Source organism: Scomber japonicus, chromosome 18 (genome assembly GCF_027409825.1).
Source record: "Scomber japonicus isolate fScoJap1 chromosome 18, fScoJap1.pri, whole genome shotgun sequence".
In the NCBI taxonomy this organism is placed as follows: domain Eukaryota; kingdom Metazoa; phylum Chordata; class Actinopteri; order Scombriformes; family Scombridae; genus Scomber; species Scomber japonicus.
This window is the reverse complement of record NC_070595.1, coordinates 29,240,347-29,258,420: the sequence shown is the minus strand read 5'-3', so window position 1 is coordinate 29,258,420 and position 18,074 is coordinate 29,240,347. Positions and strand designations below refer to the sequence as shown.

The window sequence follows — 18,074 nt, the reverse complement described above, 5'->3', positions numbered from 1 at the left end:
TTTTAAACTTTTGGACATTACTTTTTATAACCCCCCCTCACCCCCCCCCCCCCCCCCCCCCCCCCCTCCTCTTTGCCTTGCTCAGGAGCTCACTGTCACTTTTTGGAGGTTTGGGTTTTTTACCTCCGGACGATGTTGGAGTTTTTTTTTGGACGTTGAGCTCAGACGTTTCCGGAAGCTTTTCACTACTAGAGACTCTCTGAAGAGAAGTGACACACGAGTTTGACATCCGGTCACCGATAGCAACCAAAAACCAGACTGCAACCCTGCACCCTTCTCCCCCCCCCCCCAATAACCAGCAGGGGGCGAGCTTTCACTTTCATGGTCATGTTTTTATGTGTTTGACTTTTATCAGTGACACTAACCGTCTTACAGGAAATGGGAAATAATGATTCAAGCTGTCGGAAACCGGGAAGAATCATTTTTACCTTCTTTTTTTTTTTTTTTTAATTCATCTGTTCATCTTTTTACCAGCAGTCTGTTTTTAATCCTTTAATGTGTTTTTAGTTTATAATGCTTCCAGGATCTGCTGAAGGGTCTGGTTCAGGGTTTATTGTCTCGGGTCGGAGAGAGAGCTCAGCGACGGTTAGAAAAAGAAAAGAAAAGAAAAGAAAAAGATGACTGAGCACAAAACTGCAGTAAATCTGTCGCCATGGTTATTTAAATAAGAAGCTTTTAAATGAATGTTAATACGCTCATCTGTTTGTTAAACTGAGATTATTTTAGCAACTTTTTTTTTGAATTATTAAACAAGAATTAATTTGACAAGATGTTTTCGTGTGTGTGTCTGTGTGTGTGTGTGCGCGCAGGATGTGAACATGTGACTCTGTGTAACACAGACTGTATAAAAGAAACAGACGTAACATCCGTGACGTCACCCATTGGTTTGTGGACTGCTGCTCGGAAGCCAATAGTTTCTAATCTGGGCAGCGCCATCTTGAACATTTCAGGTGCATGCTGGGAAAAATAAAAACACGGATTCTACTTATATGGGTATGAGGCGGAGCCATGGGCGGAGCGGGGAGGTCGCTATGGTTACGAGGGCTGGATCTCGAGGACATTGGTCAATCAACCTGTCAATCACGACGTAGCCACCCCCTAATGCATACCCTGCTTTATCGTCACATATAAAATCAGGGAGGCCAAAATGTCCCAAATGAACATCATACTGCATTGAAGAAGGCTTTAAACTAGCGATTGAGACCATAAACACATTTTGAAAACGTTTACTGAGGTTAGAAATCAAGTGAGAAGTTGGTGAATTCTCCATTGACTTGTATAGAGACGGTCGCCCCTGGTGGCCTTTTGATAGAATGCAGCTCTAAGTTACTTCCTGGTTGGCCTCATTTCAGAGGACCAGAACTCCCCACCTGGTAACCCACAGTGACAGACCCACACACAAACACACACAGAGACACACACACTTATTTCTTCCTTTCTTCCTTTCTACCTTCCTCTCTTCTTTTTAATTATCCGGACCACATCAGACCAAATTGGTTCCTTGAATGAAAATGAGTTTGACCTCCTGGTTTAAAGGTTTTAAAAGGTTCATAAATTATGTAAAACTGACTTTTGGAGGATTTTTTTATTTTTATATAAAGTTAATTCAGTAAGTATTTGGAAAGTTGCTAATTCTTTTAAACGTGTCATTTAATCTTTTGAATCAATTTATTAAAAAATAAGCGATATATTAAACAACATGACTTCTTTTCCCAAAAAAACAGCAATTTATCCTTTTCTGTAATTATGTCGGATTCACCCCAAATCTTACGGTGGTCAATCTAAAAGTTTTACATGTTTGACTCTGAACCATAAATCTCTGAACTGGAGCTGCAACAGTACACTCCCCAGACACTTCGTCCAGCTCTTCCCGGGGGACCCCGAGGCATTCCCAGGCCAGCTGAGAGATATAGTCTCTCCAGCGTGTCCTGGGTGCCCTAACCCATCCTGACCAGATGCCCGAGCCTCCTCATCTGGCTCCTCTCGACGTGGAGGAGCAGCGGGTCTACTCCGAGCTCCCTCCGGATAACTGAGCTTCTCACCCTATCTCTAAGGGAGAGCCCAGCCACCCTACGGAGGAAGCTCATTTCGGCCACTTTTACCCACGATCTTGTTCTTTCGGTCACTACCCAAAGCTCATGACCATAGGTGAGGGTAGGATAGGACTCCTTCTTCAGCCTGACGGCATCTCTCACCGCCAGTGTCCAACACATTGCGGCCACAGCTCCGGTCGGCCGCCTTAACAATGGAGGCACGGAACATGGCCCACTCGGACTCAATTTCCCCCGCCTCCCCCGGTACGTGGTCGAAGCTCTCCTGGAGGTGGGAGTTGAAACTCTCTCTGACAGGAGACTCTGCCAGACATTCCCAGCAGACCCTCACAATACGTTTTGGTCTGCCAGGTCTGACCGGCATCCTCCCCCACCATCGGAGCCAACTCACCACCAGGTGGTGATCAGTTGACAGCTCCGCCCCTCTCTTCACCCGAGTGTCCAAGACATGCGGCCGCAAGTCCGATGACACGACTACAAAGTTAATCATCGAACTGCGGCTTAGGGTGTCCTGGTGCCAAGTGCACATATGGACCCCCCCCCCTTATGCTTGAACATGGTGTTCGTTATGGACAATCTGTGACAAGCACAGAAGTCCAATAACAGAACACCGCTCGGGTTCAGATCGGGGGGCCGTTCCTCCCAATCACACCCTTCCAGGTCTCACTGTCGTTACCAACGTGAGCGGTGAAGTCCCCCAGCAGAACGAGGGAATCCCCAGGGGGAGCACTCTCCAGCACCCCCTCCAAGGAGTCCAAAAAGGGTGGATACTCTGAGCTGCTGTTTGGACCATAGGCACAAACAACAGTCAGGATCCCCCCACTGGTGGTAGGTCTGTGGGAGGGGGGACCCATGTCCCCTTTTCGGGCTGTGCCCGGCTGGGCCTCCACCAGGCGCTCGCCACCGAGTCCCACCCCCAGGCCTGGCTCCGGGGGGGGGCCCGGTGACCCACATCCGGGCGAGGGACACGGAAAACCATTTATAGAACTCATCATAAGGCTCTTTTTGAGCTACCCTTTGTCTGGCCCCTCCCCCCGGACCTGTTTGCCATGGGAGACCCTACCAGGGTCATTGGGACACGCAAACCCCAAAAGCAAAAATGCCGTTAAGCTTGTTTTCAATGTTTGTTTTTGAGGTTTTGGGATGAGTCACCTTTAACTCCGGGAAGTTTAAAAGTCATTTTTCATTATTTCCAGACTAATAACGGATGAATGAAGAGAAGCAGAAGAATTAATAATGAAAGTCATTTATTAGTTACCCTGACAGTCATCACTCCATCCTGCAGTGTAAAAATAACCTTAAAAAAACATGTTTGACACCTTTTTTATCAGATTATCACCCCCCCCCCTTTTTAAAAATACTCACATTTTAATACACTAGAAATGACACCGAGCTGCTCCACATCGAAACCAAGGTGACGTGAGTTCATGCTGATGTCACTCGTTTGGTTTCTTAACCCTTTATAGCTCACACCAAGGAAGTGCTATTTTATCATTTCTTTGCTTTTCCTTCCTCTGTGTTGCCGTGACAACGTAAAACACGGATTAAGTATCAGCGTTGAGCACTAAATGTGATGTTTTACAGCCTCTACAGACTCATTCACACCTCACTGCTTCTAAACTTCTATTAGAAACATGTTAGAGACTCTTTCTGTTCACGTACAAGACGAAAACATGAACTTCAAAAATGTCTCCAGCAGGATCTCTGATGTCAGCACAACCTGTATCCATGGCAACCATGGCACAACCTGTATCCATAGCAACCATAGAACAATCTGATGGTCTGTCTGTGCATTACATTCCTCATACAAGTGCTGAACATTGACCTAAAAGTTAAACGGGTTCAACAGATTTGAGTTTTTGAGCAGACATCAAAGGGTTAAAAACGATTTTCTTCTTCTTTAGATACAAGGAAACTTTAAATCTTGTCATGAGGTGTCTTCCCTCGTTTTCCTCCCTCGTTCATGGGGGGGGCGGGGGGGGGGGGGATTCTCTGATCTGCTGCCCCTCTTCTCCCTCTTCTTCTTCTTCTTCTTCTTCTTCTGTGTTTTCTCTCTTTACAGGAGAAACGAGGCCGAGCGAGGAGAGGAGGACTCGGCTTCCTTTCCCTCGATGTGGTTTCCTGTTTGTAGGTGGGAGGATGTTGCGACGGTTGCAGCAGCGTTCACACAGCGCTGCAGCTTTTTAGCACCCGGTTACACCGTCTGATTGGTTCGAGGTGTTTGTGTGAAATGACTTTTTTTGTTGCTGCTGCAGGCCTCCTCCTTTTCTCTAATTTCCACCACCAGTTGCAGTTTGCAGCTCACAGCTCAGGTTCAGGGCAGTTACATCAACCCACACAGTCGCACCCGCTCACTGCAACAGAGCTGTGAGGTTGCCTTGCAGCTTGCTGGTTTAGTGAGTCACACATCCACACTCATCACCTGCAGCCTGCCACAGTCACAGTGTCACAGCTTCATCACTCATCAGCTGCTTTTTAACAACTTTTCTGTGTTTTCTGTGGAGCTGCAGGAAGCTGATGCTCTGCTTCATCTGGACAAACACGACCCGAGCTGATGGTCAGTCGTTATCTCTCTGAGAGGAAACTCTAAGGGAGGTGACAGAAGATCAAGAAGAGCTGTGGCAGGACGTTAAAAAAAAAAAACCCAGAAAACTTGAGCTCCTGAGAAAAGCGGCGTGAGTCAGAAGCTGATTGGGTGCTGGGTGATGTTAGAGGAGGAGAGTGTGTGACAGAGAGGGGAGGAGAGGAAAGCGCCAAAGTAGGTCGTCTAAAGGTGCAGATCAGACACAGCGTCAGCCGTCAGAGTGTGAAGAACGACGGAGGCAGAAGAGAAGGAGAAAAAAAAGAAGTCTTCAGATATGGTGGATGTTGGGTTAGGCGCCTCATGAGGTCCAGATCCTGCAGAGGAGACAAGAAGCTTCACACATCCTCCGTCCTCCTCGCACCCGCGCCGCCGTCCCTCCAATCACTGTCTGCTCTCAGCTGTCGGTGAGTTTTCCATCATTTTCTCTCTTCACTGAGCGACGGACCGGCCTCGGCTCGGTTCCCAGCATGCATCTGATGCACATGGAGGAAGTCGAGCTGTGAAGGGTTTTTCAGAGCAGGGCCGAACCCGGTCCAGAACCCGACCCGGCGTCCGCTCTGTCAAAGCATGTCCTGTCCAGCTCGTGTTTGTCTCATACTTTGATCTCTGAGGCAGAAACCGTTAAAAGTTAAAAGAAGAAAGAACAAATATCATTAAGAGTCAAAATTAAGGTTTTTTTTTTTTTCGTTTGAACCTGAAAGTAAAACATCCCACACACACTTTCGATCACTTACACCCCCTCTACTCACAGCTACCCTCAGGTTTTATAAAAAGCAGCTCACTGGTGTTTAAAGTGTTTCCTGTCTGAGTTTCCTGGTGCGACTCTGACTCTGGTTTGAAGGTTCGTGTGTTTGCGGCCGTCGACGTTTAAACTACAGAGAACAAGTTAAAACATCAAACCTGCAAATAACCGTCACTGCTGCAGCTGTCACAGTACCTGATTACTGTAGTACTGTTAGAGGTACTAGTACTTTACTGTAGTACTGTTAGAGGTACTAGTACTCTACTGTAGTACTGTTAGAGGTACTAGTACTTTACTGTAGTACAGTTAGAGGTACTAGTAGTTTACTGTAGTACTGTTAGAGGTACTAGTACTTTACTGTAGTACAGTTTGAGGTACTAGTACTTTACTGTAGTACTGTTAGAGGTACTAGTACTTTACTGTAGTACAGTTTGAGGTACTTGTACTTTACTGTAGTACAGTTAGAGGTACTAGTACTTTACTGTAGTACAGTTTGAGGTACTAGTACTTTACCGTAGTACAGTTTAAGGTACTTGTACTTTACCGTAGTACTGTTTGAGGTACTTTACTGTAGTACAGTTTGAGGTACTTGTACTTTACTGTAGTACAGTTTGAGGTACTAGTACTTTACTGTAGTACAGTTTGAGGTACTAGTACTTTACTGTAGTACAGTTTGAGGTACATTTCGCTGCATTATTTAAGATTAAACCAGAAGTTACCAAACTTAACGTAACATCGTGTCATTTCCCCAAAGTCATAAAACTTCACAAAAATTCAAAAATGAGAGAAAAGTTCCAGATTTATGTGTCAGGTGGGTTTTTGTTCTTACTGAATATCAAATAACAGCAGCTGGTTGATGAGTATGAATAATGTACTTTATTAAAGGTATTAAACGTCACATCCTGATCCTTTAACCCAGAGGAGTCAAACTCATTATCATTCGAGGGCCACATACAGACCAATCTGATCTGACCTGGGCCGGATCATTAAAAAGATGGAAGGAAGGAAGGAAGGAAGGAAGGAAGGAAAGACAGACAGGCAAAAGGAAGGAGGGAAGGAGAGGAGGAGGGAAGAAAGGTAGGAAAGACAGACAGTGAAGGACAGACATACAGATGGATGTAAGGAAGGGAGGAAGGACAGAAGGAAGAAAGGGAGTAAGGACAGATGGAAGGAAGAAAGGAACCAAGAAAGGTAGGAAGGACAGATGGAAGGAAGGAAGGACAGAAGGAAGAAAGGAAAAACGGAAGGTAGGAAGGACAAATGGTAGGAAGGACAAATGGAAGGAAGGAAGAAAGGGAGGAAGGACAGATGGAAGGAAGGAAGAAAGGTAGGAAGGACAGATGGAAGGAAGAAAGGTAGGAAGGACAGATGGAAGGAAGAAAGGAACCAAGAAAGGAAGGAAGGACAGAGAAAAGAACACAGGAAGGAAGGTGGGCCGGATTGCACCCCTCAGCGGGCCGGTTCTGGCCCACGGGCCGCCTGTTTGACCCCCCTGCTTTAACCCTCACATTAAGAGAACCTTAGAGACAGAAACCATCGAGTAACCTTTGACCTCATGGTGACGATGAAGGAAAAGTCTGTTCCTTCTTTCCTTCCTCCCTTCTTTTCTTTCCTCCCTTCTTTCCTCCCTACTTTCCTTCCTCCCTTCCTTCTTTCCTCCCTTCCTTTCTTCCTTCCTTCTGTCCTTCCTTCCTCCTCCCTCCATCCTTCTTTTCTTCCTCCCTTCCCTCCTTCCTTCCTCCCTTCCCTTCTTCCTTCATTCCCTTCCCCCACCCTTCCTTCCTTCTGTCCTTCCTTCTTTCCTTCCTTCCTTCTGTCCTTCCTTCCTTCCTTTCCTTCCCTCCTTCCTTCTTTCCACCCTTCCTTCCTTTCCTTCCATCCTTCCTTCTTTCCACCCTTCTTCCCTTCCTTCCTCCCTTCCTTTCTTCCTTCCTTCTGTCCTTCCTTCCTTCCTTTCCTCCTCCCTCCCTCCCTCCCTCCCTCCCTCCCTCCCTCCTTTCTTTCTTTCCTCCCTCCCTCCGTCCCTCCCTCCCTCCCTCCTTTCTTTCCTTCCTTCCCTCCCTCCTTTCTTTCCTTACTTCCTCCCTCCTTTCCTTCCTTCATTCCCTTCCTCCACCCTTCCTTCCTTCCCTCCTTTCTTTCCTCCCTCCCTCCCTCCCTCCCTCCTTTCCTTCCTTCTTCCACCTTTCCTTCCTTGACTCAAGGACAACAGGAGGGTTAAACACATTTCTTTATTCTTAAATCATTTTTATTATTATTCTAAATTTAAAATAATGAGTTTCTTCATTTTGAAACAGTTGCAGCTGCTGTTGAAAGAGAAGAAGCTTTTTAACTTTTGAACTTTAGTCAGTCATCTTTGTGTCTTGGTGTTATCTCTCAGCGGTGTCATCCACGCTTCATCCATTTGATCAGATCCCCTGCATCACTTCATCTCTTCCTGTCACGCTTCCTTTCCATATCTTTGACCTTATTTCGCTCATTTCTATTGGCTGCTTTTTCAAATCTTTGGGTGTTTTTTTACTGTAATGGTGAAAAAACAAGAAAAGGAGTATAAAGATGGAGCCAAGACTCAAGATGGCCGCCTGTCCTCACTCTAGTCTGGTTTGGATCCCTGTGAAGACGAAGAAACAAAGTCTTCTTCTTCTTCTTCTTCTTCTTCTTCTTCTTCTTCTTCTTCTGCTTCTGCTTCTGCTTCTTCTTCTTCTTCTTCTTCTTCTTCTTCTTCTGTACCATCTTAAAGAAGATAAGCTGTACCAGTCAGTCAGTAACTCAGTCAGTAACTCAGTCAGTCAGTAACTCACTCAGTAACTCAGTCAGTCAGTCAGTAACTCAGTCAGTCAGTAACTCAGTCAGTCAGTAAGTCAGTCAGTAACTCAGTCAGTAACTCAGTAACTCAGTCAGTCAGTCAGTAACTCAGTCAGTCAGTAACTCAGTAACTCAGTCAGTCAGTCAGTCAGTCAGTAACTCAGTCAGTCAGTCAGTCAGTCAGTAACTCAGTCAGTCAGTAACTCAGTCAGTCAGTAACTCAGTCAGTCAGTAACTCAGTAACTCAGTCAGTCAGTCAGTAACTCAGTCAGTCAGTCAGTCAGTCAGTCAGTCAGTAACTCAGTCAGTCAGTCAGTAACTCAGTCAGTCAGTCAGTCAGTCAGTAACTCAGTCAGTCAGTCAGTAACTCAGTCAGTCAGTCAGTCAGTCAGTAACTCAGTCAGTAACTCAGTCAGTCAGTCAGTCAGTCAGTAACTCAGTCAGTAACTCAGTCAGTCAGTCAGTCAGTCAGTCAGTAACTCAGTCAGTAACTCAGTCAGTAACTCAGTCAGTCAGTAACTCAGTCAATCAGTCAGTAACTCAGTAACTCAGTCAGTCAGTCAGTCAGTCAGTCAGTCAGTAACTCAGTAACTCAGTCAGTCAGTCAGTCAGTAACTCAGTAACTCAGTCAGTCAGTCAGTAACTCAGTCAGTCAGTAACTCAGTCAGTCAGTCAGTCAGTCAGTCAGTAACTCAGTCAGTCAGTCAGTAACTCAGTAACTCAGTAACTCAGTCAGTCAGTCAGACAGTAACTCAGTCAGTCAGTCAGTCAGTCAGTCAGTCAGCCAGCCAGTGGAACCACGTGTCGGATGGTTTTCCTTCCTGTGTGACGCAGCTCTGTGATCAGCTCACAGATAATCATCATGTTTCTTGTGATGCAGGAAAGGGAAAAAACCCAGCAGCAGCACGCGGCTTCACTTCTCTAACCTGGTTTTCCTTCTGTTCATTGTTCCGTTCAAAATGAAAAGAGATAAATACATAATCATTCTGTAAAAAACTATATGTGTATATATAATGTGTTAAAGTCTCATAATGAGCTGCAACCATTAGTCAACACATTACTAGGATAGATGGATAGATGAATGATGGATGTCCTAATCCTAATGTCCTCCCCTGTCCTCTCCTCTCTTGATGTCCTCCCCTGTCCTCCCCTCTCTTGATGTCCTCCCCTGTCCTCCCCTCTCCTAATGTCCTCTCCTAATGTCCTCCCCTCTCCTAATGTCCTCCCCTCTCCTGATGTCCTCCCCTGTCCTCTCCTCTCCTAATGTCCTCCCCTGTCCTCCCTTCTCCTCCCCTTTCCTAATGTCCTCCTCTCTCCTCCCCTTTCCTAATGTCCTCCCCTCTCTTAATGTCCTCCCCTGTCCTCTCCTCTCCTAATGTCCTCCCCTCTCCTAATCTCCTCCCCTCTCCTAATGTCCTCCCCTCTCCTAATGTCCTCTCCTCTCCTAATGTCCTCCCCTCTCCTAATGTCCTCCCCTGTCCTCTCCTCTCCTAATCTCCTCCCCTGTCCTCTCCTCTCCTAATCTCCTCTCCTAATGTCCTTCCCTGTCCTCCCCTCTCCTAATGTCCTCCCCTGTCCTCTTTAGATGAACCATGGAGTTCTCCTGGCTCCTCCTGGTCCTGACGGTGGCCGTCTTCCTCTCCAGCATCGTCCTGGTCATCGTCTGTCTCAACTGCAGGAACAGCGGTCCTCAGGGTGAGTCGATGTTGTGAGGTTAACAGCTGCTGTGTGTGTTCACTGTGACTTCCTGTGGTTTTCACGTTGGTCCGTATTAAAGAAACAGTTTCAGATAAAAGTTTTCACACTTTCGATAGTTATCATAAGTGACTGTGATTACTGGTTTTAGCTGCGGAGAGTGAAACATTTAAAATGATTGATATTTTTCTGCTTCCTCCCACCAGTCTCTATCAGGCAAGCTTCAGAGATTTACATGCCGTAAGTCTTTCATTTAAATACAGACATTAAAAAACTGATATTTCTTTAGTGCATTAATACGGCTTACAGGTCCGTCCACTCTAAGAACTATAACTATAAAGACAACAATGTGAGCGTCCACACTATGAACTCTGACTTCCTGTCTGTCAGCTGCTGGTTAATGAACATAGATATAGATGAGCTGCTACTGCTGGATGTTGGAACAGGGAAATAAAAGGAAAAGCAGAAATGTTGAAAGGCTTGGTGCTGATTCAGTGTGATGATCAGAAGGATTTCAGACACAAAAATACTGTTTATATATAATGCATAAAATACTGCAAAAATACTATTAAATACTGTTATATACTGTTATATACTGTTAAATACTGTTAAATACTGTTATATACTGTTAAATACTGTTAAATACTGTTATATACTGTTAAATACTGTTATATACTGTTATATACTGTTATATACTGCAAAAATACTGCAAAATACTGTGAAATACTGCAAAAATACTGTTAAATACTGCAAAAATACTGCAAAATATTGTTAAATACTGCAAAAATACTGTTAAATACTGCAAAAATACTGCAAAAATACTGCAAAATACTGTTAAATACTGCAAAACTACTGTTAAATACTGCAAAAATACTGCAAAATACTGTTAAATACTGCAAAAATACTGTTAAATACTGCAAAAATACTGCAAAAATACTGCAAAATACTGTTAAATACTGCAAAAATATTGCCATGTACTGTAAAATACAGCTACAAACAGCAATTATACAGAGAAATAAAAGGAAAAGCAGAAGTGTTGACAGGCTTGGTGCTGATTCAGTGTGATGATCAGAAGTATTTCAGACCCACAGCAGCTCATGTTGGAGCAGAGACTCACAGTATGAGCTCACATCTGAACATATGAGATTTATATCACTTTATAATATAACAAAGCTCCAACATGTTTGTATAATAAACAGAGACAAACCTCTCTAAAGAAATCACCTCTGAGTCTGTGCTGAGAGAGAAAAGCTGCTTTACTACAAATACTGAGACATTAATAAAGTCAGAATTAGGAGAATATTTGCAGGTTTTGAAATGTTACTGTAAATGTTTATAGGAAGGATTCTGATTAGGGCTGTCATACGATTAATTTTTTTAATCGAGATTAATCGCAGAATTTCCATACTTAATCACGATTAATGGCGTTTTGAATTGCATGTTTAAAATCCTGTTATTTTCCATTTGAAGGCAGTTTTAAGCCCATAATGTAAAGCATTTCTTACCAGAGTGTCTTAACTGGGAATCAATCACGGCTCTGCTGCGACTCCCACACTCCAAAATGGTCCTTTGGTGGAGCTGAGGCTGGCTTGGCTGCACCTGGGTGTTTAGCGTGGAGGTGCTAACTCAAACTCCACGTACTCCGGTGGTAGTTAAACTCCGTTTGACACAGGTTGCATTTTACTTTTGACTTGTCAACTGAAGCGTCTGGAAGTGTTTTAAAGTTAAACAAGCCGTTCAAAAGTCCAGTAGCTCTCTTACTTTCCATCAGCGCGGTAGGTTTACTGCAGGAGGCCACTTCAAAGCATAGCGCTACAGCTAGAGGAGCCGTCTACCGGAGAGAAGGAAAGGAGGAAGGAAGGAAGGAAGGAAGGAAGGAAGGAAGGAAGGAATAGAAGACAAGGAGGAAGGGAGAAAGAAAGGTAGGAAGGAAAAGAGGGATAAGAAAGAAGAGAAGACCGGAGGGAAGGAAGGAAGGAGGAAAGGAGGAAAGGAGAAAGGAAGGTAGGAAGGAAAAGAGGAAGGAAGGAAAAGAGGGATAAGAAAGAAGAAAAGACCGGAGGGAAGGAAGGAAGGAAGAAAGGAAGGAAAAGAGGAAGAAGGAAACTGGGCCGCGGTAGGTTTACTGCAGGAGGCCACTTCAAAGCATAGCGCTACAGCTAGAGGAGCCGTCTACGGGGGAGTAGAAGGGACAAAAAGGCTTGCAACATTAAAATGAGATTAAAAAAACATTAATGCGTTATGGATTGCATTAATCTAATCGCGATTAACGCTGACAGCCCTAATAAATACATAAAATAATGAATAAATATCCCTTTGAGGCTTTACTGATGCAAATTATGATTTTATGTCTGTCAAATTCTGTCCTTCCTTCCTTCCTTCCTTCCTTCCTCCCTCCCTCCTGCCTTCTTTCCTCCGTCCTTCCTTCTTTCCTCTGTCCTTCTTTCCTTCCTTCCTTCCTCCTACCTTCTTTCCTCCCTCCCTCCATCCTACCTTCCTTCCTTACTTACTTCTTTCTTCCATCCTTCCTTCCTCCCTTCCTCCCTTCCTTCCTTCTGTCCTCCATCCCCCTTTCTTCCTTCTGTCGTTCCTTCCTTTCTTTCCTCTGTCCTCCCTCCCTCCCTCCCTCCCTCCCTCCTACCTTCTTTCCATCCTTTACTTCTTTCCTCCGTCCTTCCTTCTTTCCTTTGTCCTTCCTTCCTTCCTTCCTCCCTCCCTCCATCCAACCTTCCTTCCTTACTTACTTCTTTCTTCCATCCTTCCTTCCTCCCGTCCTTCCTTCTGTCCTCCATCCCCCTTTCTTCGCGTTAACGCTGACAGCCCTAGTTCTGATAGATAATAGTGTGGACTCCAACATCCACTTGAGAACAATAAAGCTATATATTTGTAGTTATAGTTCTTGGTGTGGACGGACGCTTCATATTTAAGTGTGAGCAGCAGCTATATATTTGGTGTCTCTTCTCTTTCTTTCATTCAGCTCCACTGATTTCAGGGTCATCCACTCAGGTAAGTCTGAAACATTTAGGTGTTGTTTGTTTGCTTTCATTTATAATTCATTCACTTAACCTTCGTGTCGTCCTCCTGGGTCAAATTGACCCTGTCAGTTTTGACTCTTCCTTCCTTCCTTCCTTCCTTTCTTCCTTACTTCCTTCCTTCCATCTGTCCTTCCTCCCTCCCTCCTTCTCTCTTTCTTTCCTTCCTCTCTCTTTCCTCCCTTCCTTCTTTCCTTCCTCCATCTCCCTTTCTTCCTTCCTTCCTCCCTCCCTCCCTTCTTCTTTCCTTCCTTTCTTTCTTTCCTCCCTCCCTCCTTCTCTCTTTCTTTCCTCCCCCTACCTTCCTTCTTTCCTCTGTCCTTCTTTCCTTCCTTCCTCTCTTCCTCTTTTCCTTTCTCCCTCCCTCCCCCTTCCTTCTTTCCTCCGTCCTTCCCTCCTTTCCTTTCCTCCCTTCCTTCCTTCCCTCCGTCCTTCCTCCCTCCTTTCCTTCCTTCTTCCTCCCTTCCTTCCTTGACTCGAGGACAACAGGAGGGTTAAATCTGCCTGAAAAGTGTGTAAAACATTTCAGCTACATAAAGGTACTACAGATGGAAGGAAGAAAGGGAGGAAGGAACAAAGAAAGGATAAAAGGAAGTAGGAAGGACAGATGGAAGAAAGGGAGGAAGGACAGATGGAAGGAAGGACAGAAGGAAGAAAGGGAGGAAGGACAGATGGAAGGAAGAAAGGGAGGAAGGACAGATGGAAGGAAGAAAGGGAGGAAGGACAGATGGAAGGAAGGACAGAAGGAAGAAAGGGAGGAAGGACAGATGGAAGGAAGAAAGGGAGGAAGGACTGATGGAAGGAAGAAAGGGAGGAAGGACAGATGGAAGGAAGGACAGAAGGAAGAAAGGGAAGAAGGACAGATGGAAGGACAGCTCACATTCACTTAGAAAGACATTATCAGTGAGAGTCAGTGTGGTTATATGTCTCTATGCTGATGATGCTGCATTGATTGTCTGTAACGACGATGATGATGATGATGATGATGACGATGATGATGATGATGATGATGACGATGACGATGAAGATGACGATGAATGTGACTTTCTGTTGAACTGCAGCTCAACCAACCACAGATGTGAGCTCCCTCCGTTCCCCCTCCGCCCTGCTGTCACCTTTGTAAGTTAGTTTTTATAACCAAACACACCTGCAGGGGGGGGGGGGGGGGGGGGTTTGTAACCATGGTAACTAACACGGATCACTGGTTGCAACCACTGGAAGACCAGTTAGTGAGTGGATTGGTCTGTGTGTGTGTGTGTGTGTGTGTGTGTGTCTGTCTGTCTGTCTGTGTGTGTGTGTGTGTGTGTGTGTCTGTCTGTCTGTCTGTGTGTCTGTCTGTGTGTGTGTGTGTGTGTCTGTCTGTGTGTGTGTGTGTGTCTGTCTGTGTGTCTGTGTGTCTGTCTGTGTGTGTGTGTGTGTCTGTCTGTGTGTGTGTGTGTGTCTGTAGTTCTGTGTGTGTGTGTGTGTCTGTCTGTGTGTCTATCTCTGTCTGTCTGTGTGTGTGTCTGTCTGTCTGTCTGTGTGTCTGTCTGTGTGTGTGTGTGTGTCTGTCTGTGTGTCTGTGTGTCTGTCTGTGTGTGTGTGTGTGTCTGTCTGTGTGTGTGTGTGTGTCTGTCTGTGTGTGTGTGTGTGTGTGTGTGTGTGTGTGTCTCTGTGTGTGTGTGTGTCTCTGTGTGTCTCTCTGTGTGTGTGTGTGTGTGTCTGTCTGTCTGCAGTGTTGGGGAGTAACGAATTACATGTAACGACGTAATTTAATTACAAAATGTAAATAATTGTAATCTATTACATTACTGCTTTTGGAAATTTCCATGATTACAATTTTAGTTACATTTGAAAAATCGCTGCAAAAGCTCAAATTTATCAAATAGTTTCTTTCAAAATATTTAATATTTGGGATAATAAAATGTATCTTGGTCATCTAGAAACGTTTTTATTTTTCAGTCCTCATTCCTCTGATCCTGGAACTCAGCGTCGACAGCGACCTGTAACCCCGACAGAAACTGGTGAGATATTTCTTCTTCTATGACTTCCTTCTGCTCCGTGTTTTAAAGTGTTAAAGTTGTACGGTGGCTGAGAAGGATCACAACACCTGCAAATGCCGAGGGGTGCAATCCGGCCCGCTTGCCATCCTGTCATTCCTTCATTTGTCCTTCCTTTTTTCCTTCCTTCATTCAATCTGTCCTCCCTTCCATCTGCCCTTCCTTCCTTTCTTCCCTCTTTCCTTCCTTCCATCTGTCCTTCCTTCCTTCTGTCCTTCCTTCCTTCTGTCCTTCCTTCCATCTGCCCTTCCTTCCTTTCTTCCTTCTTTCCTTCTGTCCTTCCTTCCATCAGTCCTTCCTTCCTTCCTTCCATCTGCCCTTCCTTCCTTCCTTCCATCTGCCCTTCCTTCCTTTCTTCCTTCTTTCCTTCCTCCATCTGTCCTTCCTTCCATCCTTCCTTCCATCTGCCCTTCCTTTCTTTCTTCCTTCTTTCCTTCCTTCCTTCTGTCCTTCCTTCCTTCCTTCCATCTGCCCTTCCTTCCTTCCTTCCATCTGCCCTTCCTTCCTTCCTTCCATCTGCCCTTCCTTCCTTTCTTCCTTTCTTCCTGTCCTTCCTTCCAGTGTCCTGGAAGGAAGGAAGGACAGACAGAAGGAAGAAAGGGTGGAAGGACAGATGGAAGGAAGAAAGGAAAAAAGGAAGGTAGGGAGGAAGGAAGGACAGATGGAAGGAAGAAGGGGAGGAAGGACAGATGGAAGGAAGAAGGGGAGGAAGGACAGATGGAAGGAATGAAAAAAATGAAAAAGGGAAGGTAGGGAGGAAGGAAGAACAGAATGAAGAAAGTAAGGAAGGAAAAGAACACAGGAAGGAAAGTGGGCCGAAGTGGATCCCTCGGTGGGCCTGTTCTGGCCCACGGGCCGCATGTTTGACCCCCCTGGTTTACACACTTTTCTAGCTTCTCACTTTCACACACATCAGTCTGACCTGTCTTTGTGTTTTTGTTTTTTTCTACAGAAAGTATCCCGAGTTACGAGAATTCACCAGATGGTAACGACACATTAACATTTTCCATTAGCAGTCAGTTTGTTTCCTCTGTAATGAACCAACACTCCCAGCAGGACGCCACTATAAAAAAACACAAACCTGAAATCATTTTTATTTGTTATATGAGATTCCTGCAACTTTACCATAAACATGTCCACGACAGTCAGGACTCTTTGTTCAGGGTCTTTATCCTGCTGACTCCTTAGAGCCAGAAGTCACTGACACTCTGGCAAAAGCAGTTTCCTCTCGGCAGCATTTAAACTCACCTGTTAACCATGGCACCCGTACGGAAGAGGATCAGGGCCACTGTGGGGGAAAAGTGAGTTCTGACTTTAAACTCAGAATTCTGACTTTCTGAGAAAAAAGTCAGAACTCACTTTTTCCCCCCTAATCCTCTTCCGTACACCTGCTCCATGCGTGGTCTGTCTTCTTTAGTTGACAGGTGCGATGTGATCGGTCTAATAAGCGGTAACACAGAGCTATAAAGACGCTTTGCTCTCACACGCGCTGCACTGATAGTCACACTATCACACACACACGCATCACCCTCTAGTGCGCGCTCTTGCTCGCTCACTCCAGATTCCGGGAGATTGGATCTCAGATGCGGACGTCAGGGAATATGCAGGAGACTCCCAGAACTCCCAGAGAGAGTTGGGATGTATGTAACAATGTGAGCGTCTGCACATGAACTATAGCGTCCTGTGAACAGCGGTGTCAAACACGAGCTCCAGCTGTCTGTCTGATGAGTTACTGCTGAACGATGTACGGAGAAACCAGAAGGAAAGCAGAAAGGTTCACAGGCAGGTTGTGATTCAGACTACGGGTCCATCATCACCACGGAGACGCTTTTTAGTTTAAACGCAGATGTTTTGCATCATTTCGGCCGATCGTCCAAACGAAGCTTTCTGAAACCTGGTCCCAGGGTGGAAACCAAGCTTTCTGAAACCTGGTCCCAGGGTGGAAACGAAGCTTTCTGAAACCTGGTCCCAGGGTGGAAACATTCGCTAACGCAGCCCTTGAGTGTTTGTTTGGATGGTGAAGACGCATACCTGCGTTTCGATGATGTCATCGCCACACCCCTCGAGCTACTTCTACTGCCGATTTGTAAACAGCGCTCAAGCTTTATGCGCATGCTCCGTCTCTTCCTCTCTGTTTTTGGTGAATTTCTGAAACTGAAACAGCGCCGCCTATAGGCTGGAATATGAAGTAGCGTGTTGAGTCGTGTTGCGATGGATCTGTTTATACGCAAATATTCTTGAAACGATGCCGGGGAACACGGAGGGGAAAAGATAGTTTTGGTACGTGTGGACTTGGCCTGAGCTGCAGCACAAGTTGAAGCGAGGTGTGTAAAAGTGCACCGCTGCAGCAGAGACACACGTTGTGAGCACAGAGCCGCTAGCTTTGTTGTTTTTTTTACATTATAATAGAAAGCAAAGGTCCAGCATCTTTGTAATAGCAAGGACTTCTCTAAATAAATCACCTCTGGGTGTCATCCTGCTCCAATTTACAGCGCGTCAGTCCGTGGAGAGGGAGGAGCAAACTGCATTAAAATAAATACATACATCAGTCAGCTTCCTGATGTTGCATGTGGACAGCAGCAGTCTGATATCATATACATACATTTCCTTCCTTCCTGTAAATAATAATAGAAACATATCTTTAAAATGTTCTTCCATGAGTAGGCATAGGATGATAACCGTGTTCAAGGTTCACCGCGATTTGAAAAAGCCACAATAACCGAAACTGCCAAATGTTCTGTCATACCGTTCCTGAGGTATGAGCTGTTTTCTGTCTGGTCAAAGACAGGAAGTGCTGGTCAAAGACAGGAAGTGCTGGTCAAAGACAGGAAGTGCTGGTCAGAAATCCCTCAGGTGGTGCAGCTGCAGCGTAGAGTATCACGACCCCTTACACTGTCATTACAGATTCAGGTTAAATTAACATCAACTTCCTTTTAGGAACATTTTAGAGCTGTAATCACAATACCACCATACCATGAAACCGTGATATTATTACTTATGGTTATCATACCGCCAGAATCTCATACCGGCCCATGACTACATGTGGCATATATGGATGTTTTTGTATTTTGTATTTTTTTAACTAATTGTTGATTATGGCACACTCATTAACATTAAAACTGGCAC

At 45.1% G+C, this 18,074-nt stretch overlaps 1 protein-coding gene and 1 long non-coding RNA gene across 2 annotated transcripts in view; both read left to right on the top strand.

The window, feature by feature from the left end:
- Window positions 1–4,606, top strand: part of spns1 (SPNS lysolipid transporter 1, lysophospholipid) — a 17,157-nt gene extending 12,551 nt beyond the window's left edge. The window contains 1 exon segment of the mRNA XM_053338988.1: window positions 4,307–4,606. Within this exon segment, the coding sequence (XP_053194963.1) occupies window positions 4,307–4,606 (300 nt within the window).
- Window positions 4,607–9,775: 5,169 nt separating this feature from the next.
- On the top strand, window positions 9,776–14,025 carry LOC128378619 (uncharacterized). Its single transcript, XR_008323366.1, has 4 exons — window positions 9,776–9,877; window positions 10,084–10,117; window positions 12,855–12,883; window positions 13,971–14,025. It is a non-coding gene; the product is annotated as an uncharacterized LOC128378619 (long non-coding RNA).
- The last annotated feature ends 4,049 nt before the right edge of the window (window positions 14,026–18,074 follow it).